The sequence below is a fragment of the Ambystoma mexicanum genome, chromosome 4p, assembly GCF_040938575.1.
Source record: "Ambystoma mexicanum isolate Mex_15411 chromosome 4p, UKY_AmexF1_1, whole genome shotgun sequence".
NCBI classification, from domain to species: domain Eukaryota; kingdom Metazoa; phylum Chordata; class Amphibia; order Caudata; family Ambystomatidae; genus Ambystoma; species Ambystoma mexicanum.
The window spans coordinates 735,277,529-735,298,505 of NC_090927.1; the positions used below are offsets into that span (position 1 = coordinate 735,277,529).

General features: G+C 46.7%; 1 protein-coding gene across 2 annotated transcripts in view; it reads right to left on the reverse strand.

Moving 5' to 3' along the window:
* The window catches only part of PHIP (pleckstrin homology domain interacting protein), a 2,101,228-nt gene that overhangs the window by 368,358 nt on the left and 1,711,893 nt on the right, over positions 1–20,977 (reverse strand). For both annotated transcript variants that reach the window (XM_069606291.1, XM_069606290.1), the window contains exon 34: positions 9,916–9,966. In XM_069606291.1, the coding sequence (XP_069462392.1) occupies positions 9,916–9,966 (51 nt within the window). The remainder of the gene's footprint in view (positions 1–9,915; positions 9,967–20,977) is intronic.

Below are 20,977 nucleotides of genomic sequence, written 5' to 3' on the forward strand. Positions count from 1 at the left end.
ACAGGGCAAAATCCCTCAGGGCTAACATGATGGCTCGCTACTCCATCCTGTTGATGTGCCACCTGGCTTCCATTGCTGACCAAAGGCCATTCACCTCGCAGTGAGCGCCCCAACCCTTCAGTGACGCATCTGTGACCACTCAGGTCAGCGGCCATGGAGGCCACAAGGGTTCCCCCGCCATGTAATTGTTGCTGTCGGTCCACTAGCTGAAGACGCCGACCACAGACCTGGACACCCTGAGGGGATCTGTGAGGGCTCCGAGGTACTGCAACCACCGACATCTCAGGAGAAACTGTGGGGATCTCATGCACAGCCTGGCGTCTGGCACTAGAAAAATACAGGAGGCCATGAGAACTAAAAGGCAGAGGAAGGAAGCTGCTGGTAAGGTGGCACAATTCCACCATCTGTGCGATGTAGTTGATGCTCTCATCCAGAGGGAAAGCCTTCCCTACCCGGATGTCTAGGACTGCTCCGTTGAACTGGAGTCTCTGGACTGGCGTCACCTGTGACTTCAAGTTCAGGGAGAAGCCCAGCTTGTATAGTAGCAGACAGATGTCCTCTAGTCCTCTAGATGAGACAAGATCTATCCCGATGACTTCCCTCGGATCGGCCAGTCGTCCAAGTATGGTAATAGATGAACCTAGGATCTCTTGAGGTGAGCCGCGACTATCGTCATGAGCTTGGTGAAGACCCCTGGCGCAGAGGTCAACCCAAAGGGAGGCACCTTGAACTGATAGTGCCTGTACCCTATGAGGAACCCCAGGAACTTCCTGTGCTTTCGATGTATCGGCACATGGAAATAAGCGTCCTGCAGATCTATTGACACCAGCCATTCCTGAAGTTCGAGAGCATGGAGAATGTCTCCAAAAGTCACCATCCTGAATTTGTCCTTCCTCAGTACCTTGTTACCTCAATGGGACGTAGACCTCCTCCCTTCTTGGGTACCAGGAAATACCAGGAATATTAACCCGATCTTCTCTGCTCGGGAGGTACCTCTTCCACGGCATCCTTCAACAACAGAGCTCTCTCAGTTCTTTCTGGACTTCCTGTCCTGGTTGGAGGTGGTTGGGGTCTGTCCGGAGGATTTCTTAAAAAAGGCAGACAACTCCACTAAAAGAACTGTAGGGCCCAGGCATCGGTGGTAATCTCCCGCCAATGGGGCCAATGACTTACCAAGCGGTAAGTCATGGAAGGGGAAATCAAAGCGGCTTTGAGGGCGCAGCCGCTGTTTGCTAGCCTCTACAAGCCCCTGTGCCCCTTCTGGGGTGCAAGAAACGCTTCTGCCCCTGCCTGGCCTGCAGGAGCTCCACCTTCCTGCCATGAGGCACATAGCACCTGTAGGCTCTGCCTCTAGAGGCAAAGCTGAAGGCAGGTTTAGCCGGATGCGCAACTAGGCTCAGAAATTTGGAGGCTAATTTTGACTCTATAAACGTTTCCAAAGAGTCGTCACCCTAAATGCCAAAAAGGAATTATTTTTTGAAAAGCATGTCCAGTAGTCTATGATGGACATTTGGAGGGAAGAAAGACATTTTTAGATATGCTTGTCTCCTCAGAACTACCACCAATCCTATAGAATGGCCAACGTAGTCGGCCACATCCAGGCCCGTTTGCAGCGACTGCCTGTCCATCTCCTTCCCATCTTCCACTAGCTGTGAAAATCCATCCCGCATTTCACTTTTGGGAACATATTGAGCCGCCTGCGCACAGCTTTCCATTATTGTATATTGAAACATACGGGCAACATTGATGGTTTTCAACGCCATGCTGCCAGAAGTAAATACCTTCTTGGCCATTGCGTCTAACCATTTACCTTCTCTATCTGGGGGCAGATTAGAAGTGGAGGCTACAGGCCTGGTGGAGATTATGGCTGCCTGCACCACAAGCCCTTCCGGAGAAGGGTGAGAAGCAAGAAAAGATGCGTCTCCTCTCGCCGACCTGTACTACCCCGTGAAGGTAGAGGTGACTGAGGGAATAGAGCAAGCATGCAGCCACAAGGAGGCTAGGGGATCAGCAATTGCCGGTTTGAGTGGCATGTAATGTTCTGTCACAGGACCTTCGTCCAATATGTATGTCAGTGCATAGCCCTGAGTAGGCACTGACGCAGAATTCAGACCTAGGGTATCTAGCACCCTTTCCACTAGGGCCCTGAAGAGTGACAGAGAGTGAGAGTGTGTGTGTGTGTGTGAGAGAGAGTGTGTGAGAGTGTGTGAGAGAGTGTGTGTGTGAGAGAGAGTGAGTGAGTGTGTATATATATTACATGGACGCGGTAGTGTCCATGTAGTTATGGTTAAGTTGGTGTTTCCATAGGAAGAGCATTTTTTGGGTGGCTTATAACTTTGCTCCCTCTGGACGAATCCTCACCAAACTTTGCAAAAAAAGTATATGGCCCACTCTGAATTTTTTTGCAGTTTGGAGAGGTTTGGTCCAGGGGGAGCAAAGTTATAAGGGGGGTCCCAAAACTTTTGTTTTTTCCCATAGACATAAAAACCGCGGAACGGATTTACACCAAATTTGCGGCAGGAGCGGGGGCTTGGTCCCGAAAGCGTGCTTTTGCAAATTTGGTGTAAATCCGTCCAGTAGTTTTTTATAAAATGACTAAAACGTAAGGCAAAAAAATTAATGATATCTGTGTTTGCTTCGCGGACGGACTTCCCTGTTCGCTCCGCGGACAGCACCCCGATTGGCCCATGGCCTTGCGTCATGTCCGCGGACATGCAACGTGTTCGCTGATTGGACGGCGAGGGGCGTGGAGCGCGTCAGATTTTCTGTGGCGCCCGCCATCTTGTTTTCGCCGTCGACCGCGTACAGCGCGGTGAAACGTAGATAAAAAATTGTATTTAGTGCCGTGTGTAAGAGTGTTTGGGGAGGGTGGGGGAGTATGAGATAGGTTCAATGTTTTGTTTTTTATGTGCTAGACGTTTTTGTTGCGTTCGATTTGTCCACGGAGAACACGGCTGTTCTGTCATTTTGTAAATAAACTAAATGGTGGGGTGTTTAGAGGACGGAGTATGTGTCATTTTTGTTCGCAAGGAAGGTAAAAATGAGCTATGAACACTTGCGGTGTACTTAATTGTTCGTAAATACACAAACTGGGGGTGTACTCAGGACGCTGTCCGTATTGTAATCTGTCTAGTTGAATGTGTTCCAAGAACACTCGCGGTGTCCCGAAATGGTTGCAATTACACAAAATGGGGGTGTTCTGAGAACGTTGTTTGTTTTGTTCGTTGTCAGGGTGAAAGTCTTTTAAGACCACTCCCTTTGTCCACTAATAGTACAATTTCCTATGGGCATCAACCGACTTTTTGTCCACTAAAGAAACGATAAATCCAGCTGGTGTGCGCCGACATTATGTGATAATCCTATGACTGGCGCTATTGACCTGGCTGACTTGCTTTTGCAACACTAAATCATATCTCCCGCCCCTAAGCCTGATATTATCAAAGCATTCATATTCCCCGCCTCTCTCTGTGACGTTACAGGGTGCGTCATCAAACGCACCCAGTTCTCTGCAGTCCTAAGTGACTTTACACAGAACCCGGAAGACAACACATATTATGTCACAACACAGCGCGTCACAATTCGGAATATGAAACAGTGATTTAAAAGCAAACAGCAAGATTGTAAATTTTGTAAAGTACATTTATTTGACATCAAATGTTTAGAGAATATTCAGCAATTTGCATTTGTCTTTGTTGTCGATCCGCAAAAGTTCATGTTGAGGCACGCGATGTTCCTTTGCGGTACAGAGGGTGTTAGATCAGCTTACAAATCAGTGCGCCACAATTCGGAATATGAAACTGGTTTCAAAGTAAACAGCAGGATTGTACATTTGGTAAAGTACATTTATTTCACATGAAATGTTTAGTGAATATTCAGCGATTTGCTATTGTCTCTGCTGTCGAACAGCAAAAGTTTATTTTGAGCCACGCGTTGTTCCTTTGCGGTAGGTAGGCTGTTGGTTTATGATAAAAGCAGTAAATGGTCGCTCTGATAATTGGAAGGTTGCTCCAACAACGAGCCATTAGACCACCCTTTTGGTTGGTATGTTGTTTGTAGCCGCTAGTACTGCGTAAGGGCATATTGGTCCTTGGCGATTGTCCCATAAAATGGTGAGGGTCATGAAGTTGCATATTTGGACCTGCACCTGGCAGTTGAAGACCCCATCGGCTGGAGTGTGTAAATCGTGACATAGGCAAAATGGGGCCACGTACCTGTTTTAAAAAACATAAATTAGTCTCACCAGCCGATCTTCATTAAAAATCATCATTTTATTTATTAGGGCGTGAAACTATTTGCTATGGAAGATAGTGCAACGGAGTATGTTAATAATAAAATAATAATATTTTCCCATTCAAATAGCGCTAAGAACCGTGAGGTATCTAAGGGGTGCTTATTATTAACCACGGTGTGTGGTGCTCATTTATCGACCACGGAAGGATGAAATGCTGAGTTTGGCCTTGCCGGGATTTGAACTTGCGTTAGCAAGGTGTGCACGGATGTCAAAGCGAGCGTTTTACTCGCTGTGCCACTTGACAGGCTACAGTGAAGTGGCACAGCGAGTAGAGCGCTTGACCGCCTATAGACCGGTTAAATTATTTCTATTAAACCACCCTGTGTCGTCTGCCTTTTTCAGAGCCCTCTAAACGACAGGGGATCAATTTGGCGGTGATAGTGTGCGGTAGAAAACATTATGCCACTTTCAACGAACAAGTTCAACTTGAGCGGTCTTTAATGCTACACTATTGTAATTATATTTGGTATAAAATAATCTAAAGGGTTACTTACAGTACAATTGCAATTTCCATTGTCTACGAGTAGTGCAGTCCCAAAATACGACTCTGTGTGTGCGAACGATCTTTCGCATAGTGATATAATATATAAAAGTGGTTTTGTTTCAGAAATGTCATCCTTATCTTCTCTTACGTTTTAGCAACACTCCTTCAAGAGAAGTCTTTCATCACAATCTCTGTCTGTCAAGGTCGAAACACAATACAACCTTATAGTCCGCGTCGTGAGCCTCTCTGGGACCCGAGAAAAAAATGGAAGCAGCTGACCTTCACTGTGAACGAGCATAAATTCTTACTTTGCAACATTCTGTGTAAAGCCATCTGTAGAAGTTGGTTTTTGCACGCCATGTTTGTATATTGTTTGCGCGATATTAAAAAAAGTTTGTTTACTACCTAGGGCAATATGGGACAATAGTTCAATGTCATCTTTGATGTCCTGGGTGTTAGTGTTAGCAGTGCACGGTGGCGCGAGTTATGGTTGCTTATGTTACCATAACTGCAGAATTTCAGGGGTTTTTCGGTTTTACTTTGAACCATAACGTCCCTTTAACAAAGTTTTTTCACTGAATATATATATATATATGTATGACTTTACTGGAGTTCTAAATATGGAGACATGTCCAGGATGCTGGCATCATGTAGCCCTTGGGCCAGGGCCAACAGATCTGCCTGCTTGTCGGAAAAAACTGACATCTCCTGCCCCAGTATATATAGGATCATCACCCCCAACAGAATATCTGTCAAACGGTGCATGGGCACCACTGTGACTCCAGGAACATCAGTCTCTCGAGGGCTTCCAAAAGGACCGGGTGTCTAGGGTTTCTGCGCCTTTTTTGGTGTCGAGACGGAGGCTTCTGCGACGCCAATAGCATTGAAGGTTGTTAGACAAAGTTTGTATGCAGTACCCTCTGGGACCACTACACACAACTAAGACTATAGGTGTAAGCAAAACCAACCTTTGGTATAAGTCTGTACAACACTTTTTGGTAGAGAGCTGAACAGCCAGGCTTATATCAAGAGGGAATGTGAGCTTGTAATGATGTTGCACAGAGGTCTACAATCACAAGTATTCAGATAGACACTTATACACAAGGTTTCTTGGTAAAACACTTCTTAGTTTATTACACAGTGAGTTAGAAAACATTCACTAAAAGGAGGCAATCAATATCACAAAAAAATATACTACTATACTTTACACTAACCGGTTCTGAAACATTTAAGCTACTTTGAAGGAGGAGCAAAATGGCATTCAGAGTGTTTGAAGTAGGGGCAAAAAGATCCAAGTTAATAAAACAAATATTACAATTACTTTAAAACAGTGCAAATAGTTTGAGTTCACCAGAGGAGTTGATTCAATGCAATAAGTAGGCCAAAGTCAATGGATTAGAGTCTTGTATATGTAAAAACGGTTCTGGTATTCAAACGGAAAAGTCTTTCCCACGGTTCTTAGAAGTACTTCACGTATGAAAGGTTCATGTGTTGGGTCACAAGTTGACTAGGCCTGCAAGTTGCCAAAGTTCCACAAACTTTTGCAGTGAGAGGTAAGCTCTCTCGGCTGGGTTTTCACATGTCGTGGGGACAAGAGGGAGGCCGTTGGGGGACTACTGCACTGCACAGGGACTGGTCATAAAGCTGGCAATTCTTCAATTACGGTAGCTGTCTTGAAGCACACACCTGGTGTCCTTCTCCCTGGTTAATCCTAACCAGCTCCGAGAATGGTATTCAGGTGGCTTACGAGTTGATTGGTCCCACCAACTCAAAGGAAGAAGTCGTCCTTGAAGGGCTTCTCTGTCGAGATGAACTTGGCGATTCAGAACTGCAGCAGGGCTCCACCGGGCAAACCAATGGTCCAGTAGTCCTCTTACAGCTCGTCTTCGGTTATTTCGTTCCAGTGGTCGACTGCCTTCCAAGCCAAGAGACTCACCTTTTAAACAGTTTTCTCCCTTTCATTCCAGCCTAGCTCCCACTCACCAGGCAGGGTGGCTGTCCTTGCCCGACAGCCAGCCAGCCAGCCAGCCAAGCACGCCATAGTGCATTTGGGTCTCCTAGGAGACTAAGCACAGGGAGTTTCGGGCATCTCCCTCACTTCCTACCCACCCCAAACACGCAGACGCCAGAGGCATAGAAACAAAGGGACCAAACCTAGTTTGGTGCGCAGAGACAAACTCTAGAAGGACCTTTCCAAAAAGAAATGGTGAAAAAAGAAGACCGGGACTCGTTTAAACAAAGGAGGCTTAGGCGCCATCTTGAAAAACATGGCTCCTGCAATTTTTAGCTACCGGTGTTCGCGGTCGGGAAAAATCATGGTAGTTCGTTGTAAAACCACTGCCACCAGCCATTTCGAGAGGAAAGGGTAGCACTGACTGCTACATTAGTTTCTAGACATAGGGGATACTAGGTAACCCCTCCAGCACTCTATGGCAAGATGCTGTGTGCTGGGTCTAGGAATTTAAAAAGACTAGCAAAGTCAATGTAACTGTACTTTCTCTGGGAAACAGTAGTTTATCCCAGAGAAGGTGTTTAAACCTTGGGACAGCCTAAAAGGCTCCCATGTGTCCCTGCACTGAGGGTGCTGTGTGACACATATGAAAAGATGATGGCTATGGAGTTATCTAAAACCCCATAATCAAAGAACACAAGAGTAAAACGCACATCAAAATACATGACAGTGGGGAAAAAAAAGATCACACTCTCCAGGTAAAAAAATCAAGTCCTAAAAATCCAGCAAAGTTGCTGGGGGTCTCGAAGGTGAAGGGAATTAGCACATTTATGAGAATTCTCCCTAACAACGGTTTGGCGTGCAAGGAGTCGGGAGTGCCTGCTGTAGTAATATGGTAGTAATAAGGACCCTATTACTACTGAAACCATGGTATTAATAGGGTCCCCCTTTGATGAAGTAATGATGGACTGTCAACAAAGGCACCCCCCCAAACTGGCAGGCTCACCGTGGACGGAAATGAAGATTGGGGCCTTCCCAAACAGGGTCTTGAGGCCGCGGCGCCCATGGAGGGCTCAGCAACGTGGTGTGTTACCTAAGGGGCATCCTCAAAAGGATCTCTACCTGTTCTTCTCAGAGGAAGCATGCTCATGGCACCGGCCGGTCCTGGACGAGGCATGATGGCGACCAGAGGCCAAGTCAGAAGACTTCTCCTTTGAGCCACGTCACCAACCTTCGATAACGGTCCTGCTTCGTCTTCGCCGGGAATCCACAGCAAATCTCTCATCCGTCCTCATCGTGGTATGGATTCAGGCAAATGGCACTTGAGGTGCTGATCCTTGACTTAGACTTTTTCCGTAGTCCACATTTCTCGCAAACCTTGAAGAGATTCCTTTTGCCCTCCTTGGACATATTCGAGGTGCGAAGTAGGACCACGCCTGGGCCTTCCAAAAACCTAAAGAGAAAATATGGCGATGTAAAGAGATCTTCGACAGCAACAGGTCCCCGCTGCCTGAAGTCGATCAACGGTCAGCAATGAAAAGGGGTTTGAGAAAAAATACAAAATGTATCCAAATAAACCTAGAAATTCTAAAAAATACTCAAAGAGCAAGGTGAGAGGACTTCAAAACTGAAAAATGTGGTATAAATCTGAAGGTGGTCACCAGTGGAGAAGCTTTGGGGATGGCTGTCATTGGACGGGGGCAGTATGACCCAAAGTGATTGGCAAGAGAGAATAAATGCAGTTGTCAGGCTAAAGCAAAACTGCTTTTCTTTATTACCGAGGATTCCCAGCCTGACGACAAGGAATATTCATGAGCATGTGATCCGTGCTGGAGAAGCATGTTACAGTCCAGCTGAGATGGTGCGAGGACTAGGGACTAAACTGCTCTGGTCATCCCTCTCAGTAAAGTATACAGCAGTAGTATCAGTCTAAGTCGTGGGACGAATCCAGGGTGCCAGCATCATTGGGCCATTCCACCATATTCATATAATTCCAATAAAAAGTATTGTCCAGGTCCAGATCAGGGGCAAAAAAGCCGATACAGGCATATGTAGCAGCAATGATGGCACGCATGATCCCGAGGAAGCAGGTTTGGTGGCTTGTGTCAACATTGTACTTGGGAACTAACACATAGGTGTAAGCTGCCAAGTGTAGACATGGCCAGTGATTTCCCACAAGGAAGCAATAAGTTTAATGGCCAGTAAAGCCAGGAGGACCAACACTTGGCTAAAAACATTGAACAATGGAAGCATGGAATGCCTATGACTCTGCTGGAGATGAAACAAGAGGTGGCATAGTTCTGTTTATGTACCAAGGACATTGTAAGAATATCTCCCACCCACACACGCACCTGGGGCTAGGTGAAGCCTTGAGTGACCGTGAAATAGATTTTCAAACCAATCCACACCTGGATGGCATTTCAAAATATGAGACATCTATGGGGAGGAAGGCATTCAATGAAACTAAGGTTGGACTAGTCAGGAGGAATTCAACAGAACGGTCGTAATTTTTGAAATTCCACTGAAAGAGAGGGCTACTTTTAAAACTGCATGCCCGGCTAAATTAAATGTGCAAAAAAAAACGGTTTAGAAATTCTCACCATACTTGTCTGCAAAAGCGCACTGCGCTCAGCTATACTGAATAGGCTAAGTGCTTAGATGTTCAAATTGAATCAAAGGCTACAAAGTAATCTGCAGTGCACATTCAAACATTGCAACTTTCTGTCACATGATATATGTAAGATGTATTAGCTACTCTCTTGCAGGGAATCTGAAGTTTGCTCGACACGGTAAGTAATTGAGATTCACTTTATTGAATAAACATACAAGCCGGCGCCCCGCAATGCAACCCATCATACACTCGACATCCTTCTCAACCGTCACTCTCTCGAATCCCTTCACGCCCTCACGCTCTAACCCAACAATCTCTCACACGCGCAGGCGGGGAGCCGCGGCACTTCTAACAATAACATGCCATTAGAATACTACAGAATCCTTCACATTTTCGCTGTTTCTAGGTTGCGTGAAAGCACTATATCAGCACTGAAACTATGGCAAGCTAAGATTTGCTATACAAGTGAAGCAACTAGACTAAGACGGTTTACAAATTCACAGCAGGAAAGCGGTAACATAATGCATTTAAACTCTCTAAAATATGGACAGTGGTACAGAAAAATCTTAATACGCTACCTTCCCCTTTGTGGTTGAGGATCCGGGTATTGTAATATCCTTTTCTTCCTCCTTTGAATAAAATATAAAAACATTTTGTAATAAAATGTACATTTAGAAGCCAGACTATGCATTCTCTCACCCGGAAAATAGTGCCGCGTTAGAACACACACATTTCCCAAACATACTGACAGTGAAAATGATGTCTAGTCAGGCTTTCTGTCAATTATCAGCATATACATTTCTCTCTTAGATACCTAAATGGGAAAGGAAGCATCCAAGTCAATATGGAAAGAGAAAACTTTGCTAATGTTCTTACTGGTGGATATTATAATTCCTCACTCAGATGTCTAATCCTTGAAATATCCTCCAGGGATAGTATGGTTCAGAATTATTTTTCTAAAAGCCACTGCATGCCACTAGGGAGGGGGGAGAGAGAGAGAGAGAGAGAGAGAGAGAGAGAGAGAGAGAGAGAGAGAGAGAGTGTGTGAATATACATATACATATATATATATATATACATATATATATACACACACCTCCATTCCACATATTTTACCCCCGACTAACAGCAGCGGGACGACAGAACTATTGCAGCAAAAAAAAAGGTCTGAACTCCGTAATCAGAGGGACAGGCAGCAAAGGTGAATGAGGAATCTGCAGGAGGAACAAGCATAGCCACGAGAATGAGGGGAAATTACTTACCGTAATGTTTTTTCTATGTATTCTTCTCCCGCAGATTCCTCATCTGATAAATATTCCCTCCAACTCAGCTGCTTTGGAACATTGTCAGCAGGGTGCGTAGTGGACCTCGACCCAGTCGTCTATCGGTTTTGCTCGGCGTCTGGTCATCGGCTCCAGACGTCAGGCGTCGTATACATATCCCGTTACTACACCCCAACCTCAGTTCCCCTCCCAGCCCCCCCCCAACCACCCCCCGAGGACCACACGCTGCATAGGAAAACAGAGAAGAAACGGGCTAATTAGCCCATTAACAATAAGTAACGTTAGACCTCCGAAGGAGAAACAATTGAACCAAAACTACAAGTAGCGTTAGAAAAATCTTTCTTTAAAAAAAAAAGAAAAACCTGTGGCAGGAAGACAGAAAATTGACACATAGGACCATCACCAAGTCAACGTGAAAGAGAAGATTTGCGCCAACCACCAACTTTCTGAGCGGGGATGAAGGGGAGATGAGGAATCTGCAGGAGACTGGATTGCCTTTCTCCTGCAGATTCCTCATCTGATAAGACTGCCAAAGCAGTAAATAAAGGAGGTGGCCATAACGTTATACCAAGACATTTTGCAGCACTGCCCTGCCACAACGTGCATCAGAAGTACGAGCCACATCCAGACTGTAGTGCTTTGCAAAGGTATGCAGGGATGACCATGTTGCAGTACGACAAATCTCCCAGACACGGACTCCCCTCTGCAAAACTGTGGATGCTGACACTCCCCTAGTGGAATGGGCCCTGATGCCTGCTGGCAATTCCATCCCAGCTGCCCGGTAGCAATTATCTTTGCAGAAAATTATCAAATGGGATAAAGTCTGTTTGGTTATGGGCAGGCCCTTTTGGGCTAAGGAAAAGGCCACAAAGGGCTCTCCTGAAATCAGCTGTCCTAACTCGATGCCCTCTTCGGGTCCAGGCGATGTAACCGTTCCCCCTGCTTAGATTGGTGCAGAGGAGGTTAGAAGACGGGAAGGTAAATGGACTGCGACAGGTGAAATTCTGAGACAACCATGGGGAGGAGGCCAGGTCTTACCCTGAATGAAACTTTCTCCCAGAAAAAACGCAGGAAGGGTGGATACAGCATAAGGAATGTAGTTCACTCACCTGCCTAGCGGATGGAATAGCGACCAAGAAGGCTGTTTTCAAAGAGAGAAGCCGCAAGCGTCAAGAGTGCATAGGCTGAAAGGGAGCCACCATCTGAAATGTCAGAACCAGATTAAGGTCCCAATCTGGGACAACAAAGGGAGTTGGCGGAAACTTATTTACAAGATCTTTTGTGAATTGTGGGGATCTATTAAAACACAGACAAGGGCGCCAAATATCCTTTGACTGTGGAGACCTGAAGGCCTGAAGAGGACAGTGACAGAAGGAACTCCATCACTGTAGTGGTGGGTCAAGATATGGGGTCAACCTCACGTTCCCTGCACCGCGCCTCAAATCTTCTCCATCTACACGCGTATAAAGATCTTGTAGATGGTCTGCGTACAGCCAGCAACACCTCAGTCATCATATATTGTCCTCCCAAGAGCCACGCATGTAGGTTGAGGGACTCCGGGGTCGGATGGAGTATCCAATCTTCCAACTGGGATAGACGATCCGGACGTCGAGGCAAGCAGCGAGGTGGACAGATACAAGAGGTCGGAGTACCACGTTCTCCTCGCCCAGTCCAGGGCGATCACGATCATGGTCGGTCGAAACCTCTTCATCCTCCGGAGAAACCATGGAAAGAGGGGAATCGGAGGGAACGCGTAAAGGAGAGGGAAGATCCAATCCACCAGAAACGTGTCCCCCAGTGCACTGTTCGCTAGGAATTCCCTCAAGCGGAACTGTTCGCATTTCCTGTTGGACTCCATTGCGAACAGATCCACTGCTGAGGTACTCCAGAGACGAAGACCTCTTCTCAGACTTCCTGGCACACCTGCCACTTGTGCAAGACCATGCCAAATGAACTGCCGAGACCGAGATCCTGTTCTACAGCAACCAGAACCAAAGCATCATCGCCTCCATGCAGAGGGGGTGGGAGTGCACACCACCTTGCTTGTTGAGAGTGTATTGCCAGTGTGTTGTCCGTCAGAACGAGGGCATGTTTCCCCTGCAGAGACGGGGCAAATGCTTTCAGGGCTAGCCCGATAGCTCGCAACTCCAGCCTGTTGATGTGCCACCTGGCTTCCGTCATGGACCAGAGGCCGCTCACCTGCAAATCCGCGCAGTGAGAGCCCCAACCCTTCAAAGACGTATCCGTGACCATTCAGGTCTAGGGCCAAGGAGGCCAGAAGGGTTCTCCTGCCAAAGAAAGTCTGTTGCGGTCTGCCCACCAGGACAGGTCGTTGACCACTGATGCGGACACCCTGAGGAGATCCGAGAGACAGCTGAGGTACCGAGACTACTGATCCCCCATTAGCCATTGCAGGGATCCCATGCGCAACCTGGCCTCTGGCACTGCAAAAATGCAGGAGGCCATGAGCCTAGGAGGCGGAGGAAGGAAGCGGCGGGTAGAGTGGCATGGTTCCAGAACAAGTCGACCATCTGTGTCATCTGCTCTCTCCTCGGGAGGGAAGGCCTTCCCCACCGGGGTATCTAGGACTGCTCCGATGAAGTGGAGCTGTTGGACTGGCGTCATGTGGGACTTATTTAAGTTTCAGGAGACAACCGGCTTGTGCAGCAGCAAGCAGATGTCCTCTAAATGGGACAAGACCTGCACTAAAGACTTCCATCGGATCAGTCATCCAGATATGGAAATACGTGAATCCAGGATCTCCTGAGCTGAGCCGCAACTACCGACATGAGCTTGGTGAAGACCCTTGGGGCGGAAGGGAAGCACACAGGAACTTCCTGTGCTTTTGATGGATTGGCACATGGAAATAGGAGTCCTGTAGGTCTATTGACACAAGCCAGTCCTGTAGTTCGGGTGTGGAGAATATATCTCAACGTCACTTTCCTGAATGTATCTTTCCTCAAGAACTTGTTCAAGGCCCTGAGGTCCAGAATGGGACAGAGACCTCCTCCTTCCTTGTGAACCAGTCATTACCGGGAATACCAGCCTGATCCTCTCTGCTTGGGTGGTACCTATTCCACGGCACCCTTCAGTAACAGGGCTGTCACTTCTTCATGGAGCACCAGTCCCAGTTGGATTGGAGGTGGATGCGGTCGGTCTGCTGGTTTTCTCAGAAATCGCAGACAATTACCCCACTGAATGAGCTGTAGAGCCCAGGCACCAGAAGTAACTCCCTGCCACTGCAGCAAATGCTCCATCAACCATCCTTCAACCGGTCCGCTGTAAGAAGGGAAAATCAAAAGCGGCTTCGGAGGCTGATTTGCCCCTGCCACTTACTGCTGACCTCTAGAAGCCCTTCTGCTCCTTGCGAAGCACGAAAAGCGCTTCTGTCCTTGCCTGGCTGGTGGGATCTGCACTTTCCTGCCATAAGGAGCCTTGTGCCGTAGAGGTGAAGCTAAATGCAGGTTTGGCCGGACCCGCAGCTAGGCCTAAGGATTTGGCAGCGAGTTTCTATTCCTTGAATTTTTCTAAGGAATTGTCGGCTTTGTAGCCGAAAAGAAGGTCACCCTCGAAGGGCATGTCCAGAAGCTTGACTTGGACACTAGGCAAAAAAGAACAAGTTACTTTCTTCCGTTTCCTCCGACGTATTCCACATCTATGACAGTAATCACCACAGCTGTGCTGCTTCCGAAAAATATTTGGCGTCTGCGTCCTTGACGTCGATACGCTGTCCCTTCGGGGGCCTCCGTCGAGCGCCAACGTCACCGGATGTTATATGTAGGAAGCACGTAGCCTCAGTTGTAGTTCTTTCCCAGAACATGTGGCACCAATCTTCTGCCAGTATGACTACAGAAATCCTTGTGGAAACTTAAGCTGCAATCGCATAAAAAATTCAGTAGAGGGGCAGGCTGGGAGGGTGCAATGTGGAATACGTCCGAGGAACATCCCATCGAAAGAAAGTTACCAGGTAAGAATGTAACTTGTTCTTCGAGGGGATTGTGTCCTCCGACGTATTCCGCATCTATGACAGACTCCCAAAGCAGTACGAACGTATGGAGGTGGGAAAAGAATTTAGAATTTTAGAATGCCCAATCAAATTGTAGAATAGAGGACCGTTTTACCAAAGGCCAAATCTTGCCCATGGATAGAATCCAGGGAGTAGTGTTTTACAAAAGTATGGACAGAGGCCCATGTGGCTGCTTCACAAATATTACAAATGGGAACACCCCTAAGCAGAGCAGTGGAGACAGCCACACCCCTAGTCGAATGAGCCCGTAAACCCACCGGACGGTCGTTACCCGCCAGACTGTAGCATTCAGAGATTGTATAGACGATCCAACGGGACAAGGTCTGCTTAGAAACAGCTTGACCCAAACGCCTTCCCGCGTATCCTACAAATAGCTGATCGTCCACTCTGACCCGGGACATGCGAGAGATGAAGAAACTTAAAGCTCTCCTAGGATCCAACCTATGGAGCCTCTCCTCTTCCTTACCAGGATGCAGAGGACGATAGAACGCCGGAAGAACTACCTTCTGGCTCAAATGAAATTCCGACACAACCTTCGGAAGAAAAGAAGGACGAACCCTAAGGACAACCCTGTCCTTATGGAACACCGTGAAAGGTGGCTTGGAGGATAGTGCCTGCAACTCACTCACTCTGCGAGCGGAAGTAACCGCAACTAAAAATACAGTCTCAATGGACAAGAATGTAAGGGCTCAAACGGAGCTGCCATCAGGAACTTTAAAACGAAGTTCAAATCCCAACCGGGCACCTGGAAAGGTGACGGAGAAAACCCATTAGTTAGCCCTTTCAGAAACTGAGACATCAAAGGAATCTTAAAATAAGAACACTCCTCAGACGAGCGCTTAAATATGGACAGCGCCGCCAGGTAACCCTTAATGGTACCCACTTGCATGCCCTTGTGGGCTAATGAAAGCATAAAAGACAGAACCACAGGAATTGAACACTGAAAAGGTTCCACATTCTGTACCCTCCACCAGTCGCAGAACTTTCTCCAACTGCAACGGTAAAGGGATTTTCTTGCGAGCCTTCTGGCCGAAAGCAACACCTCCATCACGTCTTCAGGGAGGTCCCAATCCTTATACCTCAGCCTGTTAAGCAGAATCCTGTGCAGTGTCCTTAGGGACCACTACACAAAATTAAGACTACAAGTGGTAATACAAGTTCACCTTTGGTACAAGCCTGTACTACACTGTTAAAGTGGTAGCAGTAGCGGAGCAGCCAGACTTATCTCAAAGTAAATGAGCACTATTAGAGATTACACAAAGGACCACAATGACTGTGACTCAAGCAAACACTGACTAAAAGTTTCAGGTAAAAAATATAAGTACATTTATTTTAAACCATCTGTTCCCAAAACACTTCACTTCTATAAATTCAAAACCACACGTAAAATACACCACACAACCAATTCCACTTGTTCCAGAAAATTCAAGGTAAGTACATTAGGATTTGACAGACCGGTCTTGCTATACTAACGCGTACCCGCGGATAGAAATGCTCACGTAGTTAAAACACACTTTGTACTTAAGAATTTCAAACAAGGGAAAAGTGAATAAAAATAATAGGGAATACTTTATTCAAGGCAAGGAGACTCGAGGATTTATTCAAAGATACAGATTAAAGTCAATAGGCCTGCGCCAGTGTCAATGGAGCAGATGCTCAGTTGCCGAGGATCACACGTTTAACAGTTCCGAGATACGAGATGCCAAGAGTTTGTAAAGATTGTGAAATGGAAGGAAAAGTTATAAGAGGGAGGGAAGAAAGAACACATCTTTGTGGAGGAAAAGGGTTCACCCCGATTCCGGCTGGTCAGACGGAGAGAATGTGCACAGTACCTTATTCCGTTGCAGAAAAGCTGGTGCCACGGCAGTTGTTCCTGCGGCTTCAGTCGTGGGGACAAGAAGGACGACGTCTGGAGCGATCTGCACTACCCACGGATGAGGCCAGTGTTAGGCAGAATCCCGGGCAGTGCCCTTAGGGACCACTACACACAATTAAGACTACAAGTGGTAATACAAGTTTTACCTTTGGTACACGCCTGTACAACTATGTTAAAATGGTAGCAGTAGCAGAGCAGCCAGGCTTATCTCAAGAGTATATGAGCAGTAGCAGAGATTACATAAAGGGGCCACAATTACTGTACTCAAGCAAACACTGACTCAAGGGTTTCAGGTAAAAAACATAAATACATTTATTTTTAAACCGTTTGTTATAAGCACGACACTTCTATTAATTCAAAACCACGCATAAAATATACTACAACCAACCAATTCACTTTCGACGGTATAACTTCAAGGTAAGTACCCTATGTTTTAATGGACCGGTGTTGTGAAAGAAAAGACGTTACCGGGAATACATTTGCGATCACTTTTTGACAGCAATGAGGGAAGAAGACTCTGGACTGGATCTTCTCTGGTCGTCGAAGGGTAGATAGCTTAGGACTGCAGCAAGGCTTCACCGGGACAGGGTAGTTGCAGCAGCCGACTTCTTCTCCGCTTCTCTTCGGTACCTTTTAGTTCCAGTGGCGACTCTGACAACGAGCCCAAGAGTCGTGCCTTTTATGCAAAAATCCCCCATTCACACAGCTTGGCTGTCAATCACGCAGCAGGGGGGTTGTCCAGCCGGGACAACCACCTCAGCCAATCATGGCAAAGTGCGACTTGGGTTTCCTAGGATACCCTGTGCAGGGGGTGACTACACCCCTCCCTCACATTCAGCCCAACTAGACACCCAGGCGCCTAGAGGAGGGCTTCTTGGCAGAAGCCCGCCAAAAGACAGTGAACAAAGGAGGCAAACCTGGTTTGCTGCGCAAAGTAAAACACAAGAAGGAGTTTAACAAAAAGAAATAGCGAATAAACCCAACCGGAGCCAAAAGAAAGAGTATTTGGTCAAGCGGGTTTAAGTTCGAGGCTAATATAATAGCCTAAAACAATACCACGTTTATATAGTATAATCGCGGTAGAAAAGTTAGGGTAGATACCACTGCCACCAGCCAAGTCTAACTGTTAAAAGAGCGAAAGAATGCTCTAGGAGGTACAGATAAAAAGGGCTAAGGATTAACCCTTTCCAGTACTCCATGTAAGATGGCAACTTTACCCTTTTCTGGGGGACAGTAGTCAGCGCCAGAAATGGAGTCGGTGGGAAGTCTAAAAGACAACCCTGTGTCACTGCACTGAAGGTGCTCTGTAACACACAAAAGAAGGGGGCTACTGAAGTGGTGTACTCCAGAGCCCACAATCACAAAAACAGATGAAATACACATGGCAAAACATGGGTAAGAGTGGCAGAAGAGCTCACACTCTTACCAGAGTTTAGTCCTGAATAGGATTGTCAAATATAGGTGCCCTGCTGTAGCACGTATGCATTCTAGTCTTGAAAAAGATTGTCAAATCTAGGTGCCACCCTGCTATTATCGCCCAACATGCGTACATTGTGATGCCCTAGCCACTGCGTAGCCATTGTAATGCCCAAATCCAGCCATTGTGTAACCATTGTGTTGCCCTAGCCATTGTGCAGCCGTTGTGTTGCCATTACCCAGCCATTGTGTAGCCACCGTGTTGCCCACACCTAGCCAGTGTGCTGCCTATACCTAGCCATTGTGTTACCACTGCCCATACCTAGCCACTGTGTTGACAGCCATTGTATGCTCTATAGAATGATCCCCATCTTCATCCTCCTGGTCAACCTTTGCTCCTCAATGACAACAGCAAACCACCCACTGCAGGCTATGCCTACTGCAACATCAAACTCTGATGACGAGCCCCGACCGACCAGCACCCCAGACACTAACCCACAAACTATAAAGAGAAAGATACCTATCACCCACCACCCCATAACAAATATCCCATGCGATACCTGAAGTAGAAATGCAAAGCTACGATCAAGACTACCCAAAATCTATGAACCCCCAGCCAGACTAGCCACCAAACCTAGCAATACAAGAGACCACCAACGCAATGCCCCCAAACTAGATACCTCCCCCACCAAAAGAGATTCCCACGCTAACAGTCCCATTAACAACCACCGCAAATCAAGCAACAGACCCACCAAATGGAAAAGCCATGTCACCCCTGCGACACCCAAACCAAACATACCGCTGAAGGGTGCCCTCATTAATGCTAGATCATTAATAGCACATGCCACCGAAATTGCCGAGCTCATCCAAATAGGCGATTATGACCTTCTAGCCATAACGGAAACCTGGCTTCACCAAGCAGCAGGACCCGCTTTGATGCTCGCCCTGCCCCCTAACTACAACATTCTCAGAGAGGACAGAACCAACTCTCGAGGAGGCGGCCTAGCCATCATCGCTAAAAACAACCTCGCCATAACAATAGAAATGCCCTCAATCACCAAATCTTGTGAATCCTTAACTGCCAAACTCTCAACATCACCCTCTCAATCTATCAACATACACCATCTATAGGCCTCCAGGTCCCATTGGAACCTTTGAGGAGGACATCTCTATCATCCTCTCAAACAATCTAAAAAACTCATCGCAAGCCATCCTCCTGGGAGACATGAACTTAGGTTTCAACGACCACAAAGACTTGCAAGCGACTAACATCGCCAATGTCATCACAGAACTGGGATTTACCCAAAGAATCTCACAACCTACCCATGAAAAAGGTCGAACACTCGTCTGGGTAGCCAATCACAATTGTAATGTAACAATTACCGATGTCTGCCCACAAATCTGGACAGATCATGCACTAATAACCTTCCTCATAAATGAAAACACCACCCAATCCAAGGAAATTGTATTGCCCCCCCTCCTACCAACCAGAAATAAAAAAAACATAACTGCAGACAAACTGCTACCACTTATCCTCCCAACTCCAAATTCCTTATCTGAATCACTAAACCCAACAGCCCTAGTGAACAAATTCAACTCAACCATGGCCACAGCCTTGGACACTATCGCCCTGCTGAAAATGAGAAAAAGCAAGCCCAGAGCACACAAACACTTGGTTCATCCCTCACCTCAAATCCATAAGGAGTGAAAAACGCAAATGCGAATCCGCCTGGCGACTAACTCCAACAGAGAATAACAAAGTAGCGCTCATCAGTGCCTCTAAGATCTATAAAAATGAAATAAGGAGGGCCAAAAAAGAAAACTTTAACAGAATACTACAGGCTAAATCTGGAACCAAAGAGCTATTTCTTATACTAAAGGAACTGGAAAACCCTATCCCTGCTCCAGACAACTGCGACAAAAATAAAACGTGGTGTTCTAACATCCAAAAAGCTCTAAACAACAAAATTGCCACACTCCAAACCAAAATTGAGAAAAAGAAACAAAATATGCCCACTTCAACCAATCAAAGTGGTAAACCACCCACCTCTGCCAAGCCAGAACACAAATTCAACTTCACCAAAGTAACCATCCTAGAGATTGAAAAAATAATACTCTCACTCAAACCAACCAACTGTCGAGGCGACATATGCCCAGCCCAACTGATAAAAGACGCGGCCAGAGACCTATCCCCATTTATCTCCAAACTCTGCTTCCTTTGCATCAGGCACTATACCAGACAATCTTAAACAATCATGGGTCCTCCCCCTCCTTAAAAAGCAAACCCTGGACCCCGCCATCCCGACTAACTACAGACCAATCACTACGGTACCATTTCTGCTAAAAATCCTAGACAGAGTGGCCTACCTACAGATCCAAAAATATTTGGAGATGCACCAACTATTAGGTACCAGACAGTCAGGCTTCAGGCCTCAACATGGTACCGAAACTGCGCTCATCGATCTCAAAACCCAAGTCGATGAGCTGAGAGATCTTGGAAAAACTGCCCTACTCCTCCTGCTGGACCTCTCAGCGGCATTTGACTTGGTGGATCATGATGTGCTCTGTACCCACTTGGAAACCGCGGCCCACTTCTCCACACATGCCATTGCATGGATCAGGTCATTCCTAAGCGGCAGAACCATGAGGGTTTTCTCCACCTCCGCAGTGGCTGTGGGATTTGAAGGGTTTGTTTTTTTCTCCTGCTAAGAATGAGACTACTTTTTCCCACTCTTAGGCCTGTTTGCTATGTGTGTTCTAGGCTATTTTTGTGTTTAATGTCTATGGGGTTTTTCTCACCTCCATAGGAACCATTTTTATTCACATGCGCTACACAGCACCCTCCGTGCAGTGACAGAGGGGTGTCATAGCGACCACCAAACAGACGTCATACCCTGGGACTGACTACTGTCTCCCAGGGCATGTAAAGTCCCAATTGACTTTACTAGTCAATTTTTATGAACGAAACCAGTACAACCCATCTTACTATGGAGGTACTGGAAAGGGTTAATAGTTTTTCCCTTATGTTCATTTTCGAG